Source organism: Myiozetetes cayanensis, unplaced genomic scaffold (genome assembly GCF_022539395.1).
Source record: "Myiozetetes cayanensis isolate MyiCay16 unplaced genomic scaffold, myiCay2020 scf3, whole genome shotgun sequence".
NCBI lineage: Eukaryota > Metazoa > Chordata > Aves > Passeriformes > Tyrannidae > Myiozetetes > Myiozetetes cayanensis.
This window is the reverse complement of record NW_026087521.1, coordinates 1,056,249-1,073,928: the sequence shown is the minus strand read 5'-3', so window position 1 is coordinate 1,073,928 and position 17,680 is coordinate 1,056,249. Positions and strand designations below refer to the sequence as shown.

General features: G+C 65.8%; 2 protein-coding genes across 2 annotated transcripts; one reads left to right on the top strand and one right to left on the bottom strand.

Annotated features, from left to right (window-relative positions):
• Nucleotides 1-5,359: 5,359 nt before the first annotated feature.
• On the bottom strand, nt 5,360-8,380 carry LOC126644416 (acrosin-like). The gene is made up of 6 exons (XM_050323757.1): nt 8,295-8,380; nt 7,863-8,105; nt 7,409-7,674; nt 6,818-6,963; nt 5,826-6,166; nt 5,360-5,453 (listed from the first exon to the last, which is right to left on the bottom strand). Exons 1-6 carry the CDS (start codon nt 8,363-8,365, stop codon nt 5,360-5,362), a joined length of 1,161 nt encoding a protein of 386 aa, XP_050179714.1. The 5' UTR covers nt 8,366-8,380.
• A 2,064-nt stretch (nt 8,381-10,444) lies between these two features.
• On the top strand, nt 10,445-15,833 carry GCC1 (GRIP and coiled-coil domain containing 1). Its single transcript, XM_050325025.1, has 2 exons — nt 10,445-11,684; nt 12,214-15,833. The coding sequence occupies exons 1-2, from the start codon at nt 10,575-10,577 to the stop codon at nt 13,483-13,485; spliced, it is 2,382 nt and encodes a 793-aa protein (XP_050180982.1). The 5' UTR covers nt 10,445-10,574; the 3' UTR covers nt 13,486-15,833.
• Nucleotides 15,834-17,680: the final 1,847 nt, after the last annotated feature.

The following is a 17,680-nucleotide window of genomic DNA, read 5'->3' as shown; positions in this document are numbered from 1 at the left end:
GCCTCCTGTGCTTTGCTCCAGGGTGATCCATCCCCTTCCTGAGCAGCACCCCACCTTTGCTGCTCACCTGCAGGAAACCTGGGGAGTCGTCCCCGTTGTCGGATTTATTTTGGTTTTCCTAATTTTCCTGCTGAGGGTTGGTGTCTCCAAGAACACCCCCAGGCTGTGCAGGGAAGCGGTGCAGTGGGACTTGGGGGCTGCAGCAGGAAAAGCCTCACACTGGGGGTGTCCAGGGGTTTTAAGGGTGTTCCAGTTGAAATTCCAGATGAGCCAGAGCTGCCAGCCGGGCTGGCCGGGCTCTGGTAAGGCCGTGGTGGCATCAGCAGCTCAGGCTTGTGGCCCTCTGTGGTGGACAGCATGGGAGTCCAAGGGAGTGCTGCAGGCTCCGGGAACGGCTCAGCTACTCGGGCTCCGTTCCGTAGTTGGCGCAGACAGCATTCCCAGCGTCTCCCCAGCCTCTCCAGAGCACTGTGAGCTCTTTGAGCCGCTGTGCCCGGAGCGCAATGGCTTCCCAAGGCGCCCTCACGCGTTTCCATCCTCTGCTCCCTACTCCTGTCCTGCCCCCCAACTTCTCACAGAGGGAACGTGGCCGAGCCCTGGACACCGGCACTGATTTATCTCTCGGCAGCCGCCCTGTCCTCTTGGCGATTCCCAGGCACCCACAGCCCCTGAAGCCTCACCACGATGCAACACCGAGGTGAGGGACGCGGCTGCTCCGGGGCGGCTCCGGGTGCGGGGTCCTGGCATTCCCGGCCCTGGGGGAATCTGGGATGTGCCCTGACAAATGTATCCAGCCTTCATCTGATTTACCTGTGGCTCCACAGAGTCCTCCCGGCCCCCCGATGCGGTCCAGCCCACCCCAGTCAGTCAACCCCTTTGCCTCTGCCCTCCCCAAACCCTCCCGGCGCTCTTCCATGGGGTATTTTCTTGCTGGCACCACCTGAGCTGGTTCTCCCGTTCCCTGCCTGCTCCTGCCGAGCGCTGCCTGCACCCACCACCCAGCAAACAATCCCAGGTCCCTCCAAGCCCCAACTCCTGCTGTCCACCCCCTCTAAACCCCTCCACTGGCTCCCAAAGCCACTGCTCCCGGTCCCGTCCCTGAGGCTCTCCTGGGAAGCCGGGGAGGGAAGGACAGGCAGCTCCCCCTCCCACCCAGCCCTGTCCCCCTCCTCCCCAGGGCCCAGCGGCGTGAACCAGCTGGGGGGGCTCTTCCTGAACGGCCGCCCCCTCCCCACCTGCAAGAGGCAGAGGATCATCGAGCTGGCGGCGAGCGGGCTCCGCTCCTCCGACATCTCCCGCAGCCTCAAGGTGCGTCTGATCGGGGGGTGGGGTGGGGAAGGGCGCGGTGTTCTCCTTCTCCCCCAAATCCCGCTGAGCTTTCCCACCCCATCCGCAGGTGTCCAACGGCTGCGTCAGCAAGATCCTGGGCCGCTACTACCGCACGGGGGCCGTGGGGCCCAAGGTCGCGGGGGGCAGCAAGCCCCGCATGGCCACCCCCGAGGTGGTGGCCAGGATCGCGCGGCTGAAGCTGGAGCGGCCCGGGCTTTTCGCCTGGGAGATCCGCCGGCAGCTGCACCGCGAGGGGACCTGCAGCGGCTTCGGCACCCCCAGCGTGAGTCCTGCGGGGGCTGCGGGGGCACTGGGTCACACACGGCCGGGGCGGGGGGGTCCGACCCCACGGCTGGGGGCTGGAGGCGAGGGGGGATGTGAGAAGGATGCACAGGGAAGGTCTCAGGCCCGTGGGAAGGACGCCCCGGGAAGGGATCTGGGTGATGGGAAGGGATTGAGAAGGGGAAGGACGTGCAGGGGCAGTGGAAAGGGTGAGCAGGGAAGGGCTCAGAGCCATGGGAAGGGCTCAGGGCAGTGGGAGGGAGGCACAGGGAAGGGCTCGGGAGAAGGGAAGAGCTCGGAGCAGTGGGAAGGACTCAGGAATGGGAAGAATAACGTGGGAAAGGGCTCGGTGCTGGGTCACGCGGAGCACGCAGGGAGGGGAAGGTAAATTAATTCGTTCCCAGTTAAAGCAGAGCCCCGACCGCCACTCCGCAAGCCCGGCTGCCACCTCGGGCATCAGGACACCGTGGTGGCCCTGTGACAAGTGTCCCTGCTCGACAGTGCTCCCACCTGCTCCCACCCCTCGGGGGTCCTTGCCCCCCTGCCCGGGTACATCCTCTCCCCCTGTCCAGGTCTCCTCCATCAACCGGGTGCTGAGGAACCTGCACAGTGACCTGCGGCTGGTGGCCGAGCCCCGGGACCCGCGGCCTCGGGGTGAGCCTCGATGGGGCGCCCCCAAAGCAGGGGGGCTCGGGACCAGCCCTGACCCTTCCCAGCCCCTCCAGGGAGCCCCCAGGGTCGGTCCCCCCCCCCACCTTCTGCCTTTGTGTTCCCTCAGTGACCCCTCTGGCCGTCCCGCAGTCCCGCTGTTGCCACTCACCCCCCGCAGCCGGCACCGCCTCCCCCCCGGGGGCTCAGCACCCTTCGCAGGGCTCCGAATCCGGCCAGAGCCTCCCACCAGGCCCCCGGCACAGGAGCAGGACCGTGTTCTCCCGGCAGCAGTCGGAGGCGCTGGAGAAAGGTGCGTTTCCCACGGGATGCCGGCTCCGCGCCGGAATGGAGCAGCGCAATTCCCGAGGGAAGGCGTTGCCAGTTTCTGGATGGGCTCGTGTCCCTGTGAGGGCACGACCATCGCTGCCGTGCCCTGAACCATCCCAAAATGTGGAAACACTGGGATCTGGCTGCAGCCGCACATCTGGCATCTCCTGCCGAGGTGCCAGAGGGTGTTGCCCCAAACGGGTTCATGTCTCCCCCAATCCCCCTGGCAGAGTTCCAGCTGGGACAGTACCCGGACACCGTCACCCGGGAGAGACTGGCAGCGGCCACCCAGCTCCCGGACACGACCATCAGGGTAAGGGGGGACCCACCGCGTCCTGGGGACAGAACGGCTCGGCCAGAGCGCCGGGCCCGGGGCTGCCAGCTCGGGAGGGAGAGGGATCCCTCCTGGCTTCGGGAACATCTCCAAACTGTGTCACCACTGCTGGCGGTGGCAGGGGTGGGGATGGGCTCAGGGTGGTGGGAATGACCCCAGAGAGCTGGGTTTGTCCCCAGCTCGGCATTCTCTACCCGCTGATGGCCGCGCACGGGCTCCCCGCACCACGGCAAAGCACACACACGCGTGTCCCGTGTCCTGCGCCGAGGAAACACCCAGAGCCCGCTGTGTGTGCTTGCGGCTCAGTGAGCTGGGGAAGACGCAGGATCAAACCCCTTCCTCTGCCCGTGTCCATGCCCGTCCCTGGGGGTGTGACGAGCCCTTGTCCCGGGGTGCAGAGCTGTGCCAAGGAGCTGGAGCGCTCCTGGGGCGCGGGTGCCGTGGGAAGCGGGGCGGCAGCCTCACCCCCTGCCCCCTCCCCAGGTCTGGTTCTCGAACCGCCGAGCCAAGAGCCGAAGGGAGGCCAAGCAGCAGCTGGAGGCTGGCGGGGCAGGTGACAGCCCGGAGCAGCGGGGAGGGGACCCCCGAGGAGGGGGTGGGGTTCAGGGACCCTCCAGGGAGGGAGCGCGGCTGAAATTTGGCGCTGGGACTGCTGGGGTTGCTCCCCAGAGCCTTGCTGGGAGCTAGGGAAAAGGCAGGGATCCTCTCTGTGACCCCCCCGGTAAAAGTCAGACTTCCCCACCCCAAAATCAGGTCTGGGGGCGGCGCGGTCCCCGAGACAGGACATTTCCTTCCCTACCTGTGCCCACGCAGGCTCCTGGTGCGACTGGATCCTGCCCCGCGGATCCGTGCGCGCTTTCCATCCCACCTCCACAACAGCCGCACAGGTAGGGCACAGCCGGGGGCCCATCCTGCGGGGTGCTGGGGACACCTGGCCGGCACCCCAACAGGCTCTGGAGCCCACGGTCCCATTGGGGAGCCCTCTCTGGAGCCGCCCCGGAGGATGATCCTCTGCCGGTCCCCTTTGGGGTGAGCCGGTCCCAAAGCATCCCCACGGATACTCTGGGACATCCCCCTTCCTGGTCCCCGCGCAGCCCCTCCCGGACACCCCCGCGGACTCCCCGCAGCCCCTCCACGGCCACGGCCACGGCCTCAGCTCCTTCCCGGGCCCCCCGGCCCCGCTGCATCTCTGCACCTCCGGCCCCTGCGCCTGGGACGACGCTTGCTGCGGTAAAAGGGGCTGGGAGCCCCGGGCACGGGCAGGGTGGGAGCTGCCGGCGGGGCGCGGGACCCCGGGGTGCTGGAGGGTGTGAGGACCCCGTCCCTCTCCCCGTTGGCCCCGATCCCCGGCGATGAGGGGCGGCTGCTGGGGGTGGGTGTCCCCCGCCCCAGGGCAGAGCGGGGCTGGGGGTGAAGGCGGTGCCTGAGCCCCGCGTCCCTCTCACAGGTTTGGCTCCGGGCGGGAGTGCCCCTCCAGCGTCCTGGCAGCCCCTGGAGAGCCCCCCGTTCGCCCTACTGCCCCCTGGGCCCCCCTGCCCCCCGGTACCAGCCTGGTGCCCAGAACCCCGCTGAGCCCCCGCTGCCGCCGCCCCTCGCCAGCCCTCCGGAGCCCCTCTCCCCCTCCACGGCCCGCGGCGTGGCTGGTTCTGAGGGGCCCTGGCAGGGTGGGAGGCCTCAGACAGCCCCATGCGCCAGGAGCTGGGGATTTCCGTGAGGGGGGATAATCGGTGACGGCTGGACCACCACGGCCGGGACAGCCCCCGGGAGATCCAAACCACCCCCCGAACCGGGGTGGATCACTGAATCAAGGAGCCCTGAGGCGTCCCAGGAGGGACCAGGCTCCAGCATCTTCTCCAGAGCCACCACAGCCCCTTGGAGCCACGATCCAGGAGGAGCAGAGGTCATGTCCCAGATCCAGAGATCCCCCCTGGGCCGGAGGGTGGGATGGGGGTCCCGGCAGCCCCAGGGGCAGGACCTTGGTGCAGAGGGGACACGCCTGGGTGGGCAGCAGCAGCTCAGGGTGGGCATCCTCCAGCACCCCCACGGCCCTCGTGGCTCCAGCACTCCCCGCTCCAGCTGCTCCTGTTGCCGCGCCGCTCCTTTATTAAATCGCTTTTCCCTCTCCTCCTCGTCTCCGCCCTCGTCTCCTCCCAAACCAGGGGCCAAACAGGCTCGTTTTCCCCGGGGTTCCCAGATTGTCCCATCCCTGCCTGGCACAGGAGAATGAATTGGGCTGAAAACGTGATTAGTGGGGAACACGAACAACTTTATGTTGACAACAAACCGAACTTCACCATCGGGGTGGGCTCAGGGGAAGAGGAGGAGAGGACAGAGCAGCCCTGGGCACTGGGGCTGCCTTTGGCCCCGCAGCCGTGATTCCATCAGGGAATGGTCCTGATCCACGGCAGCCAGAACTGGACCTGCTCATCCTTCTGGTCAATCAATTTTGTCCCTCAGCAACTGCAAGAATTCCCTCAGCAGGTTACAGAATTTCACCAGGCTCTGGTACGGCACTGAAATGACCAGAAGCCTGTCAGATTGCGGTGTGGGCACCGGCTCCTCCACCTCCACCTCCTCCTCCTCCTCCTCCTCCTCCTCCTCCTCTTCCTCCTCCTCTGGGGTCGAAATGACGGTTGGTTCTGGCTCTGGCATCGGCTCCTCTTCCTCTTCCTCCTCCTCCTCCTCCTCCTCTGGGGTAGAAATGATGGTTGGCTCTGGCTCTGGTGTCGGCTGCTCCTCTTCCTCCTCCTCCTCTTCTTCCTCCTCCTCCTCGTCCTCCTCCTCTGGGGTAGAGATGATGGTTGGCTCTGGCTCTGGTGTCGGCTGCTCCTCCTCTTCTTCCTCCTCCTCCTCCTCCTCCTCCTCCTCTGGGGTAGAGATGATGGTTGGCTCTGGCTCTGGCGTCGGCTGCTCCTCCTCCTCCTCCTCCTCCTCCTCTGGGGCTGGGATGATGACTGGCTCTGGCTCTAGCGTCGGGATCTCCTGGGGGGTGGGGGCGATGTCTGGCTCTGGCACTGCGATCTCCTCGGGGGTCGCGGTACAGCCTGGCTCTGGTGCTGGAGTGGCTATTTCTGCCGGGCTCAGGCCCGTCTGGACCAGGATCCAGTTGTGGAAGTGCTGAGTGGAGGTGTAGATCCCAGGGTGCCTGGCTTTGTCACAGCCTCTTCCCCAGCTGCTCAGCCCCACCAGCCAGAAGTGGTCGGCTCTGTTGTCCTTGCAGACGAGGGGACCCCCACTGTCCCCCTGCGGCAGGAGAGAGGGCTCAGGGTTTGTGGGGGGCTGCTGCAGCAGCAGGGCTGGCTCCTCTCTCCCAGCCCCTGCCAGAGCCGCATTCCCAGCACAGCAAGGCTGGAGCCTCCAGAGCCTCAGCTGGGAGCGGGTTGGGGGCTGTCCCATCTCTGCCCAGGGGTCCCAGATGTGCAGAGGATGAATGATCCAGGGTCACATCTGCAGCTCGGGGCTGCCAGGAGCACTGGGTGGGCTTTGGGGGCAGAGCCGGGCCTTGGGGGCAGAGCCAGGCCTTGGGGACAGGGGTACACAGGGCAGGGACCCATGGATGGGGCAGCCCTGGGATATGGGACATGGGACAGGACAGCCCTGGGATGGGGGACATGGGACAGGACAGCCCTGGGATAGGGGACATGGGACAGGACAGCCCTGGGATGGGGGACATGGGATAGAACAGCCCTGGGATAGGGGACATGGGACAGGACAGCCCTGGGATAGGGGACATGGGACAGGGCAGCCCTGGGATGGGGGACATGGGACAGGACAGCCCTGTCAGGGGTGGGGCCCTGGGGCTGGGAGGGTGCCAGGCCAGGCCCAGCCCGTGCCATGTTTGGGGCAGGGGGTCCCTGTGCTGCCGGGGCTGAGGGGCTGGTGCCACGCTCCCACCTGGCAGGTGTCGATGCCGCCCCGCGGGTACCCAGCGCACAGGTTTTCGGGGTGCACGGCCCCCGCGTACCACCGGCTGCTGTTACAGAGCTCTGTGTCCATCAGGTGGACCTTGGCCTCCTGCAGCACCACATCTGGTCCCAAAGCTGTTGGCAGGGCAGGGAATGAGCCCCCATCAGTTCAGTGCCAGTCCCCTCCCCTGCCTGGGGGCGAACCCCTTCCCCTGGACTGTCTTTGCCCCTGAAGCAACATCGTCCCGTTGTGTCCCTGCTGTTGGCTCTGGGGAAGGGGTCAGGCCCTTCTCCCCAGAGCCTTCAGAGAGTCACAGAATGGTTTGGGTGGAAGGGACCTTAAAGCTCATCCAGTGCCACTCCCAGCTCTGGTCAGGGACCCCTTCCCGCAGCCCAGGCTGCTCCAAGCCCTGACCCTGCTGATGTCCTGAAGCCACAGCTGGAGTGTGGCTGTGTCCAGCCCATGTCCCCAGGTACCCAGCCCATATTCCCAGGTACCCAGCCAATGTTCCCAGGTACCCAGCCCATGTTCCCTGGGTGCCCAGCTCACCCAGGGCACACACCCTATTTGGGAACTCACTTGTGTCCACGGGGAAACTCCATCCTGCGATGTAGCAGGATTTGAGCTCCGAGACCCTCAGTGAGGTGTCGGGCACACAGCCCAGCTGGATGTAATCACTACATTCCACACGCTGATCCAGCTCCAGCAGGGCAATGTCATTCCTTGCCGTGGCAGCCACGTAGTGCTGGTGCACCAGGAGCCTCTGGATGTGCCTCACCTCGGCCTCAGGGCCCGGCTGAGTCAGATCCGTGGCCCCGATCACCACATCCCACCGGTAGAAGTCTCTGAGGGACAGATGGAGAGAGGGGTGAGAGGGAGCAGAGCCACGGGCTGTGGCTGCTTTCCAGCCTTCTGCTTCCCAAGGCAGAGAGGGAAGCAGAGAGGGAAGAGCCAGGACTGGAGCAGCACGAGGTGCTGTGACCTGGGCACCTGCCCGAGCTGTGGGGACGTCCCTGTCCCTGCCCCTCCTTACCCGGCCCCAAAGAAGCAGTGGGCAACTGTGAGGACCCACTGGGAGCTGAGGAGGACACCCGAGCACATGTGCCACGTGCCGTTCTGCCAGGTGGCCTGGATGCTGGCGATGCCGGGCCAGGCCCCCGGCTGGACCCCGGAGCCCCCCACGACGCGGGAGGTGCCGTCGGCCAAGGCCGCGGGGCCGTAGTCGGGCAGCAGGGAGTTGTGGTCGGAAGCCATGGGCCGGAGCCCGCAGGTCCCTCTGCAAGCACAAACCATCCCTGCCCTGCTCAGGGGCTGCTCAGGATGAAGGTCCCCCGTTGTCCCCCCCACAGTGCCCCGAGGGGCAGCAGGGCCAGGGCCCCCCCAGGGCACGTCTGTGCCCCCGCTGTGCTGGGAACCCCCCGAGTGTTCCCGAGCTCCCCCCACACCCCTAAATGGGGCCACTGACCCGCAGGTGTCCCAGGTGCCACCCACGGGCCCGGCCAGGGCCAGCAGGACCAGGAGCCACAGCCAAGCCATCGGTGGCAGCGCACGGGGCAGTGCCAGGAGCGAGGGGTCACCTCCAGCGTTGTGCCCACAGCACCCACAGTGCCCCTGGCCCAGGGCTGATGTCACAGAGGGGCCGGTTCCACGTGCTGGGCATGGTAGAGTCTTAGAGCCAGGGTGCCCAGAGAAGCTGTGGCTGCCCTGGATTCCTGGAAGTATCCAAGGCCAGGTTGGATGAGGCTTGGAGCAACCTCGGAAGGTGTCCCTGCCATGGCAGGGGGTGGAACATCAGGAGATGATCTTTAAGGTCCCTTCCCACCCAAACCATTCCATGGTCTCAGGTCCCCACAGGAGTCCCAGGATCTCCAGTGGCCTCCGGAGCCAGAGACAGGCAGGCCCAGGGTACAAAGTGGAGGTGTTTAATCCCTTGGCATTCCACAGCAGTTCCACAGCCCCTCATGCCTCCCTGAGAGAAAGAGAACTACGAAGTTTAGGGAAGGACAACAAGGAAGATCCTCCCTGTCTCTGTCCTTGGGATTCAAGTACTTCCAAACGCTCACAGCCAAGGCCGCTCTGGGGAGAATGGAAAACACCCCATGAATAAAGCCGAGATCCAAAGGGCAGAGCAGTGGGAAGGGCTGTGCCAGCCCCACAGCTGAGATCCAAAGGGCAGAGCAGTGGGAAGGGCCGTGCCAGCCCCACAGCCGGCCCAGGGCAGCACCAGGGTGGGCACAGGCACTCTCCAAAGGACAGGGACAGCTGCTCGTCCCTCGCCCTGCCCCCAGGCTGGGACACTGCTCCGTGCCACGAGGGGCACACGGGGGATACGGGGACACACGGGGGGACACACGGTGGGTGTGGGGACATGGGGGAGACAAGGGGCGATATGAGTGGGACACGAGCAGCACATGGGGAGATACGGGGGGGACCTGAGAGGGATATGGGGAGAACGTGGCAGGGGCACGCGGGGGACATGAGTGGATACGGAGAGGACACGGGGGGATATGGGGGGACATGGGGAGTACGTGGGGGGGATACAGGGCACGTGGGGGGACACGGGAGGGAATCGGAAGAGGCACAGGGGGGATACGGGGGACAAGGGGGAATATGGAGGGATATGGGGGGAACAGGAGGGACACGGGAGATAAGCGGGGGGAATTGGAGGGAACACGACAGAGGCACGGAGAGACACAGGGGACACGAGGGGACACTGGGGACACTGGACGGCCACGCTGTCCCCTCGGGACTACGCCGAGCCCTCGGCCACGCCCGCAACGTATGGCCACGCCCACAACATATGGCCACGCCCCCTCGCTGCCCCGCGCCGAGACCACGCCCCCTTATATCGACCACGCCCCCTGACTCACAGGCCACGCCCCCGTGAGCTCAGGCCTCGCCCCCCGGGCGCAGCCACGCCCACTTCACGTGTGGCCCCGCCCCCAGCACCTTATTTAGGCGTGTCCCGCCTCCCTCATTACGTCACCCCTCTGGCCCCGCCCACGCGGCGGGTTCCGGCGGAAGCGGCGGCGGCACCGGCACCGGCAGGAGGGGGTGAGGGGGAACGGGAGGGATTGAGGGGACGAGGGGGAACGAGGGGAACGGGGGATTGGGGGATTGAGGGGACGAGGGGGAACGGGGGGGATTGGGAGCAGCCGAGGGATCGGGGGATTGGGGGAAGCGGGAGGAGTTGGGGGGAGCGGGTCTGGGTGGTCCTGAGTGAGTCAGGTTGAGGGGGGAAACCAGGTGAGGGTCGGGGGCTCAGGGTGGTATCCTGGGGGGGTTCAGGATGAGAGTCTGGGGAGGTGGGTCGGGATGGGGGTACTGGGGGGTCGGAATGGGGGTCTTTGGGCGGTCAGGGTGGCCCGGGACAGATGGTCAGAACGGGGGTCCTGGGGAAGGTCAGAGTGGTCTTGAAAGGGTCAGGTTGGGAGTCCCAGGATGAAGGTCCGGAGGGAGGTCAGGATGTGGGTCCGTGGGGGGATCAGGATGTGGGTTCTGAGTGCATCGGGGTGGTCCTGAGGGGGTCAGGGTGGGGGCCCTGAGGGGGAAGGTGTCACAGTGGTGTCTGGGGGGGGGTCAAGATGGGGGTCCTGGGGGTGGTTCAGGATGATATTCCTGCTCCTTTGGTGTCCTGGGGGCAGTTGTTCCAGGATGCCATTCTAGCCCATCCACTCTCTCCTGTCCATCCCAAACATTTCTTCCACTCCCCTTTCCCTGTTCCCTCCCGCAGACCGCCCAGGCCATGGAGAAGTTCGGGATGAGCTTTGGGGGTGGCCCCAGCAGGAAGGACCTGCTGGACACCATCGAGGAGCAGAAGCAGCAGCTGCTGCGGTACCAGGCGCGGCTCAAGGACGTGGTGCTGGCCTACAAGAGCCTGCTCAAGGAGAAGGAGGCACTGGAGGCCAGCCTGAAGGTGCTCTCCGTGTCCCACGAGGGCCACCTCCCGGCACCCGGCCCCAGGGACCCCCTGGATGACCGGAGCTCCGAGCACAGCGAGGACAGCGTGGGCACGGCCGCCAGCGCCGACACGGCCGCCAGCGGGGCCAGCAGGGACACGGGGGCCAGTGGGGCCAGCAGGGACACGGGGGCCAGCGGGGCCAGCAGGGACACAGGGGCCAGCGGGGCCAGTGTGAGCAGCAGCACAGGGGACACCACCAGCGCCGGGGACGCCGCGAGCAGCGTGAGCTGCTCCACCGGGGCCGACGCGGGGCCCGAGGAGGACAGACCCGCGGCCCAGAGAGCCGAGGAGCCCCCCGGCCCCGAGGGGGACCCGGGCGAGTCCGAGCGGAGGCTCCTGCAGCTGAAGGCCCAGCTGGCCACCCTGACGAGCGCCCTGGCCACGGTGACGCAGGAGAAGTCGCGCATGGAGGCCTCGTACCAGGCGGACAAGCGGCAGGTGCGGCAGGAGCTGGAGGAGGCGGCGCGGCGGGCGCGGGCCGAGGCGGAGCGGCTGGCGCAGGAGCTGGGGGGGCTGCGGGAGCAGCTGGCCGAGACCAAGGCCCGGCTGATCGCGCAGCAGCACGAGCGGGCGCGGGAGCAGGGCGACCACGCCGAGATGCTGCGGGAGCTGCAGGAGCTGCTGCGCGCCGAGCGGGAGCTGCGCCGGGACGCCGAGCTGCGGCTGGAGCAGGGCCGGGACGTGGCCCCGGGCAGGGCGGGGGCGCCCGAGCGGGCGCAGGGCCACGAGCAGCACGTGCGGCAGCTGAGCCAGGAGCTGGAGGAGCTCAAGAGGGAGCTGCAGGGCGTGCGGGAGGAGAACAGCAAGGCTGACCCCCGCATCCAGCAGCTCCAGGAGGAGATGGCCGGGCTCAAGAACCACTTCCAGGTGCAGCTGGTGCAGGAGATGAAGAAGGTGAGTCCTGGCTGGGAATGGGGGGGAGTGTTCAGGGATTTGGGAAGGGTTTGAGGCCGGAGGAGCCAAATTTCCCCTCCCAGTCCATCAGAGTCCACTTTGGACAAGGGCCTGGAGGGACAGGGCACAGGGAATGACTTCCCAGTGCCAGAGGGCAGGGTTAGATGGGAGATTGGGAAGGAATTGCTGGGTGGGGAGGCCCTGGCCCAGAGGCTGCCCCTGTGGATCCCTGGAAGTGTCCAAGAGCAGGTTGGATGGGGTGTGGAGCAACCTGGTCTGGTGGAAGATAGGTGGGAGTAGTGGATCTAGTGGCAGGGGGTGGGAACAGAGGATCTCGAGGGTCCCTTCCCACCCAAACCATTCCATGATTCCAATTACACAAATCCGCAAAAAGCTGAGGCCGGGAGGTGTCTCCTGCAGGATTCCCGGGGAAAGGGGAGGCCCCACTGTGGTTTGGGGTGGGGCAGAGCAGGGCTGAGCTCCCTGTGCCCCCCGTGCTGCCCTGACCCTGCCCCTTCCATGCCCCCAGACCGCCCAGGCCGAGGAGCAGCTCCGGCACCGCGCGCAGATGGAGGAGCGGCGCGTGGCCGACCTGGAGGCTCAGGTGTCCCAGGCGTCCGAGCTGCTGGGCACCTACGAGAAGGCCAAGCAGAAGGACCAGCAGGTCATCCAGAAGCTCAAGGACCGCATCGTGCAGCTGGACCTGGAGAACAAGACCTTGGCCATCGCCGCCTCCAGCCGGGCCCCGGGGGACATCCACGGCGAGGAGGCCAACCTGGATGTGAACGTCCTCAAGGACAAGATGGAGAAGCTGAAGAAGCTCCTGCAGGCGGCCACCGGGAAGAGCCAGGTGGACGTGGAGGAGCCGTGCGAGCCGGAGCTGCCCAGGGGCTCCGGGGACGGCGAGAAGGCCACGGCCGGGTACTACCAGCAGGAGCTGAGGCAGCTGAAGGAGGAGTTCGAGCGCTACAAGGTGAGGGCCCAGCTGGTCCTCAAGAACAAGTCCAGCAAGGACATCAACCTGGCCAAGGAGCTGGAGGAGGCCCAGGAGCAGCTGGCGGAGCTCAAGGAGAAGTACGTGGCGCTCCAGCTGGCCTCGGACGACGTGGAGAGGCGGCACCGGCAGGAGGCGGAGGCCAAGAAGCAGGAGCTGTCCCAGCTGCAGCAGCTGCACCGGCAGGAGCTGGAGAGGTGCCGGCAGGAGTACCGGGAGCGGGCGCTGCGCCTGGAGGAGGAGATGCACAAGCAGCGGGACCGGGCGCTGGCCGTGCTGGCCGAGAAGGACCAGGAGCTGGAGCGCCTGCGGGCCCTGGCGCTGCCCCACCCGCTCCAGGCCTCCCGCGGCGACCCCCGCGGCGACTCCCCCGGCCACGACTCCTGCGAGGCCCTCCCGCAGGGCCTCCCCCTGCCCTCGGGCTCCGAGCCCACCTTCTTGCTGTACGCGGAGCAGCTGGCGCGCAAGGAGGTGGAGGTGGCGGCGCTGCGCAAGCACCGGCACGGCCTGGAGGCGCAGCTGCACCAGCTCCGCGAGACGGCCCTGGCCCAGGAGGAGAAGCACCGCGAGGAGGTGGCGGCCCTGCAGAGCGAGATCCAGAAGAACTGCCGGGACAGGAGCAGGGAAGGGGCCAACCTGGAGTACCTGAAGAACATCGTGTACCGGTTCCTGACGCTGCCCGACGCGCGGGGCCGGCAGCAGACGCTCACGGCCATCCTCACCATCCTGCACTTCAGCCCCGAGGAGAAGCACAACATCGCCCAGCGCTCGGCCCAGGGCGGCTGGTGGCTCCACGGGAAGAGATGAGGGGGCAGCTCTGACTCCCTTTTCCGTGGGAACATCCCCAGTGATTGACCAAAACTCGTGGCAAAACCTCCTCCCGACCGCGCCCAGAGCTCCCGGTCGAGGTTTGGGCTCAAACTGGTGTTTGTGGCACTAATTTGCGGTGGAATTGTGCCAGCTCTTCCACCCTGGCGTGGGAATTCGCTCTGAGTTGGGGCTTGGTTTAAAACCCGTGGAATTGAAGATCCTGATGCTTTTTTAGAGATGATTTTAAAATAATCCCGACCTGTCAGGTTTGGTTTGGGTGGAACTCACTTGGATCTTCAAACTCCAGCCGGGCTCGTGACTATGAAGATTAAAAGGAGGATGGGAAGCACTTTAGGTGGAGCTAAAATAGCACCAGACCATGAAAGGCTCAAGAGGATGAGGCTTAATGCAGAAAATCTTGAGCATTTTCCCCAGAGTTTCTTCTCTAGAAGGAATTTAGGGTGGATGTAGCCCCAGGCCCATCCCACAGCTCAGGTGTGCTCTCCTTCCTGCCCAGGGATCCTCTCTGGAATTCTCAGTGATTCCAGAAGGAGAAAGCATCTCCTGGGTGTCGAAGTGGAGCCTGTGATGGTGCCAGGGATGATTCCCCACCCCAAGGTGCCACATGGCTGAGCAGGAATTGGAGCTGCCTGACCCTGTTTGGGAGCAGGAAGCAGAGGAAAGGCTGGAATGGGTGCCCTGCTCCTCATTTCTGGGAGATCCAGGGAAGTTTTGCTGCTGTGCAGTGCTGTTCCTGGAAGGAAGGCCCTGTTCCTGCTGGGATGGAGCAGGGAGGGGCAGGGGGTGGCAGCTCCAGGCAGGGCCTGCAGAGGCCTGGAGGTTCTTCCCTAATTTCCATGGCAGCTGGCACAGCAAACTCCAATCCCATAACAGGATCCTGCCCTGCCCTTGGAGTTGGAGCTCTGGGAGCTGTAGGAGCATCAGTCTGGAGGAGGGATGTGCTGTGTCCCCTCACAGCTCAGGGAAGGGCCTGGATGTTCCCTGTCCCTGGGCTGGGAAAAGGGGAGCTGCCGTGTCCCCAGGGGGACACACTGGGCGTCTCCCATGTCCCCAGCCCATCCCAGGGGACCCACCAGTGGCCTGGGACAGGGATCCTGGGACAGGGACCCTGGGGTGCAGCATCCTTCCTTGCCTCCTTGGCTGCCCTGGTCCTGCCAGCAGCCAAATTCCCTGGATTCCACTCCCACTAACTCAGCCCTTGGTGCCAATTTCTCCTCAAAAGAGTCCTCAGGGAAAATGTGCCCTGGGCAGAACCTGTCCCTGCTGGGAGAGATCTGGGTGCTGCTGGGGTGGAGGGAACTGGAGAGCAAAGGGAGAGTTTGTCCCACGAGTGTTTGAAGTGCTTCTCAAGGGTGCAAGTGTTGGCTCAGCCAGGGAAGAGCCTGGACCCTGCTCCCAGTCTGGAAAGGCTGAATGAAGTGGTGCCTCTGGAACAACAGGGATGGCTCCAGCTCTCACCCTGGAGCCATTCCCACAGCACCAGGGGGAGATGGTGCCTCCTGCTTCAGCTTTGCTGCTCAGGCTGAGGGGATGATCCCTGTTCTCCCTCTGCCTTGTGCTCTCCTGGAGGATGAAGAGACCTGGAATGGATCCCAGGTGTGGTGGGGATCAATGTGGGATCCAGCTGGGAGGGAAGAAATGAAGTGGGATCATCTGGGGGACGGGGATCAACATGGGGTCCCAGGTGGGAGCAGGGGAGCAAGGTGGGATCCAGTTGGGAGCACACAGATCCACTGATCCATCCGTAGATGATGGAGGAAAACAAGGAAGCAGCTGCCTGGGAGCAGCTCCAGGAGCTGCCAAAGTGACTGTCACCTGTGTTACTGTCACCCTCGTCAGCTCTCCTGGTGCTCCCCCTGCTCCCTCCAGCCCCTCTCCCTCCTCCTCCCTCCCTTGCTCAGGCCTTCCCCCACCTCCCTCCCTCCCTCTTCCCTCTCTTCCTTCAGCCAATATCCCTGAAATAAAGGTAAATCCCTGTTTGAGGCAGGACTCTGGTGGCTGTTGGTGATGGGCCGGGCAGTGCTTGGAGATCAGAACATCCTTGGGCTTAAGACTGTAACCAAATTACTAAATCCCTTCATTTCCCGAGGTCCCTGTGAGTGTGGGGATGGGAATGCTTCGCTCCTGCACATTCAGTGCTGGATCTGTGCCGGGGAGAAGATGAAGAGGAGTCTGGCACTGAGAATCCCAGGAAGGTTTGGGTGGGAAGGGACATTAAAGCCCATCCAGTGCCACCCCTGCCATGGGCAGGGACACCTTCCATCAGCCCAGGTTGCTCCAAGCCCCATCCAGCCTGACCTTGGACACTTTACAGGGATCCAGGGGCAGTCACAGCTTCTCTGGCCAACCTGGGCCAGGGTCTTCCCACCCTCCCAGCCAGCAATTCCTTCCCAATCTCCCATCTATCCCTGCCCTCTGGCACTGGGAAGCCATTCCCTGTGTCCTGTCCCTCCAGGCCTTGTCCCCAGTCCCTCTCCAGCTCTCCTGGAGCCCCTTTAGGCCCTGGCAGGGGCTCTCAGGTCTCCCTGGAGCCTTCTCTTCTCCAGGTGAACCCCCCCAGCTCTCCCAGCCTGGTTCCAGAGCAGAGCAATCCAGCCTTGGGAGCAGCTCCAGGGCCTCTCTGGACTCCTCCAGCAGGACAAGGAGCTCTCGGTGCCGTTCCCTCCCTCCCCACGTGCCGAGGGGTGTCCAAGTGCTCTCCTGGGCTCCCCAGCCAAGGTGCTGATCCCTCCCTGCTCCCAGGGCTGGGATGATCCTCCCGCGCCTGGGGGAAGCTCCTCCTGCCCCGGCTGGGCAGGTTCCTCCTGCTGCGCCGTGTCCGGGTGCCCACAGAGGGTGTGGAGCGAGCCCGGACTGCAGCGGCAGCGGCAGCGGAGCTGCTCCAGTGCCAGCCTGCCGGTCCATCCCGGGCTGTGCCCAGTGCAGGAGGAGCCGGGAAGGCTCCGGGGTCCCCTTCCTCGGCCATGGCCAACGCAGAGGAACAGCCGTGGGCTCTCTCGGATACGCAGGTAAATCCACGTGCGCGCGGGAAGCCCTCTGGAGACCCGGGAATGCCGCTGCCGAGCGCTCAGATCCCATTCCAACAAACCCTGGCTGAGGGGGTCCCCTCCCCAGGCCGGAGCTGCGGCCGCGCTGGGACCGGCAAAGGGGTCCCGGCTCCCCGGGCAGGGCTCGCCCTGGGCCGGAGCGGCTCTTCCCAGGCTCCTGCCCCGCTGTCCCGGTGACTCAGCCCCGACATCCACCCGGCCCCGGCGGTCGCTCCGGTTCCTCGGCGGCAGCTCCAGCAGCGCCGTCTGGGAACCGCTCCCGGCGCGGCCCCGGGCGGGACGCGGCTTCTTGGCGCTCCCCAGCCTCGGGCGAGGGAAGCCGGGATGCTGTGGAGGGAATCTCAGGAAGAAAACTCAGGAGGATGGAGCAGGAAACCCCCCCGTGCAGCCACCGCCGAGGGGCTGGCCTTTCTCGGGGAAGAAGGCCTCGAACCTTCCACTGCCCCCTCAGCCCTGGCACAGCCTCTCCTGGGAAACAGCTTTCCCGGTGGTTTTGGGCAGCGGCGTCGTCCAGGGATGCCCGAGGGAGCGAGTCTGGCCGTGCCGTGGGGCTCCACACCCCCCGAGCCGTGGGGCCGCCGAGGCTGCCGGAGTGGCCCCACTCCGGGACTCCCGAGCCCGCACTCCCTGCGTGTCTCCCTCAGGTCCTGCTGCTGATGGGAATCTCCCTCCCGGCCGCGCTGCTCAGGTGGGTCCTGGCCCCGCTGCCGGGGCTGGAACTGGGGCTTGGCAGCAGCTCTGCTGGTGGCATTTGTCACCAGCCCTGCCGGGACATTTGTCACCAGCCCCGTCTTTTGCAGCCTCCTGGGCAGCGGGTCCATCCTCGTTGTCGCCTCCCGTCAGGGGCGGTGCTGCCACATCCAGGTGAGTGTCACCGGCTCCTGAGCATCCAGCGGTGTTCCCACATCCAGGTAAGTGCCACCGGCAGTGCTGCCACATCCAGGTGAGTGCCAGCAGCTTCCAGGAGCACAGGGCCCCGAGGCAAAGCCAGGCCAGCCCTGGGATAAAGCCGGTGGTGCAGGATGTCCAGCACTCGCTCCAGCCCCCCCGGGAGCAGCCGGTGCCAGCCCGCGGAGGGGCTGTGGGAGCTCGGGGGGCTCTGCCATCCGAGCTGATGCCGTGCC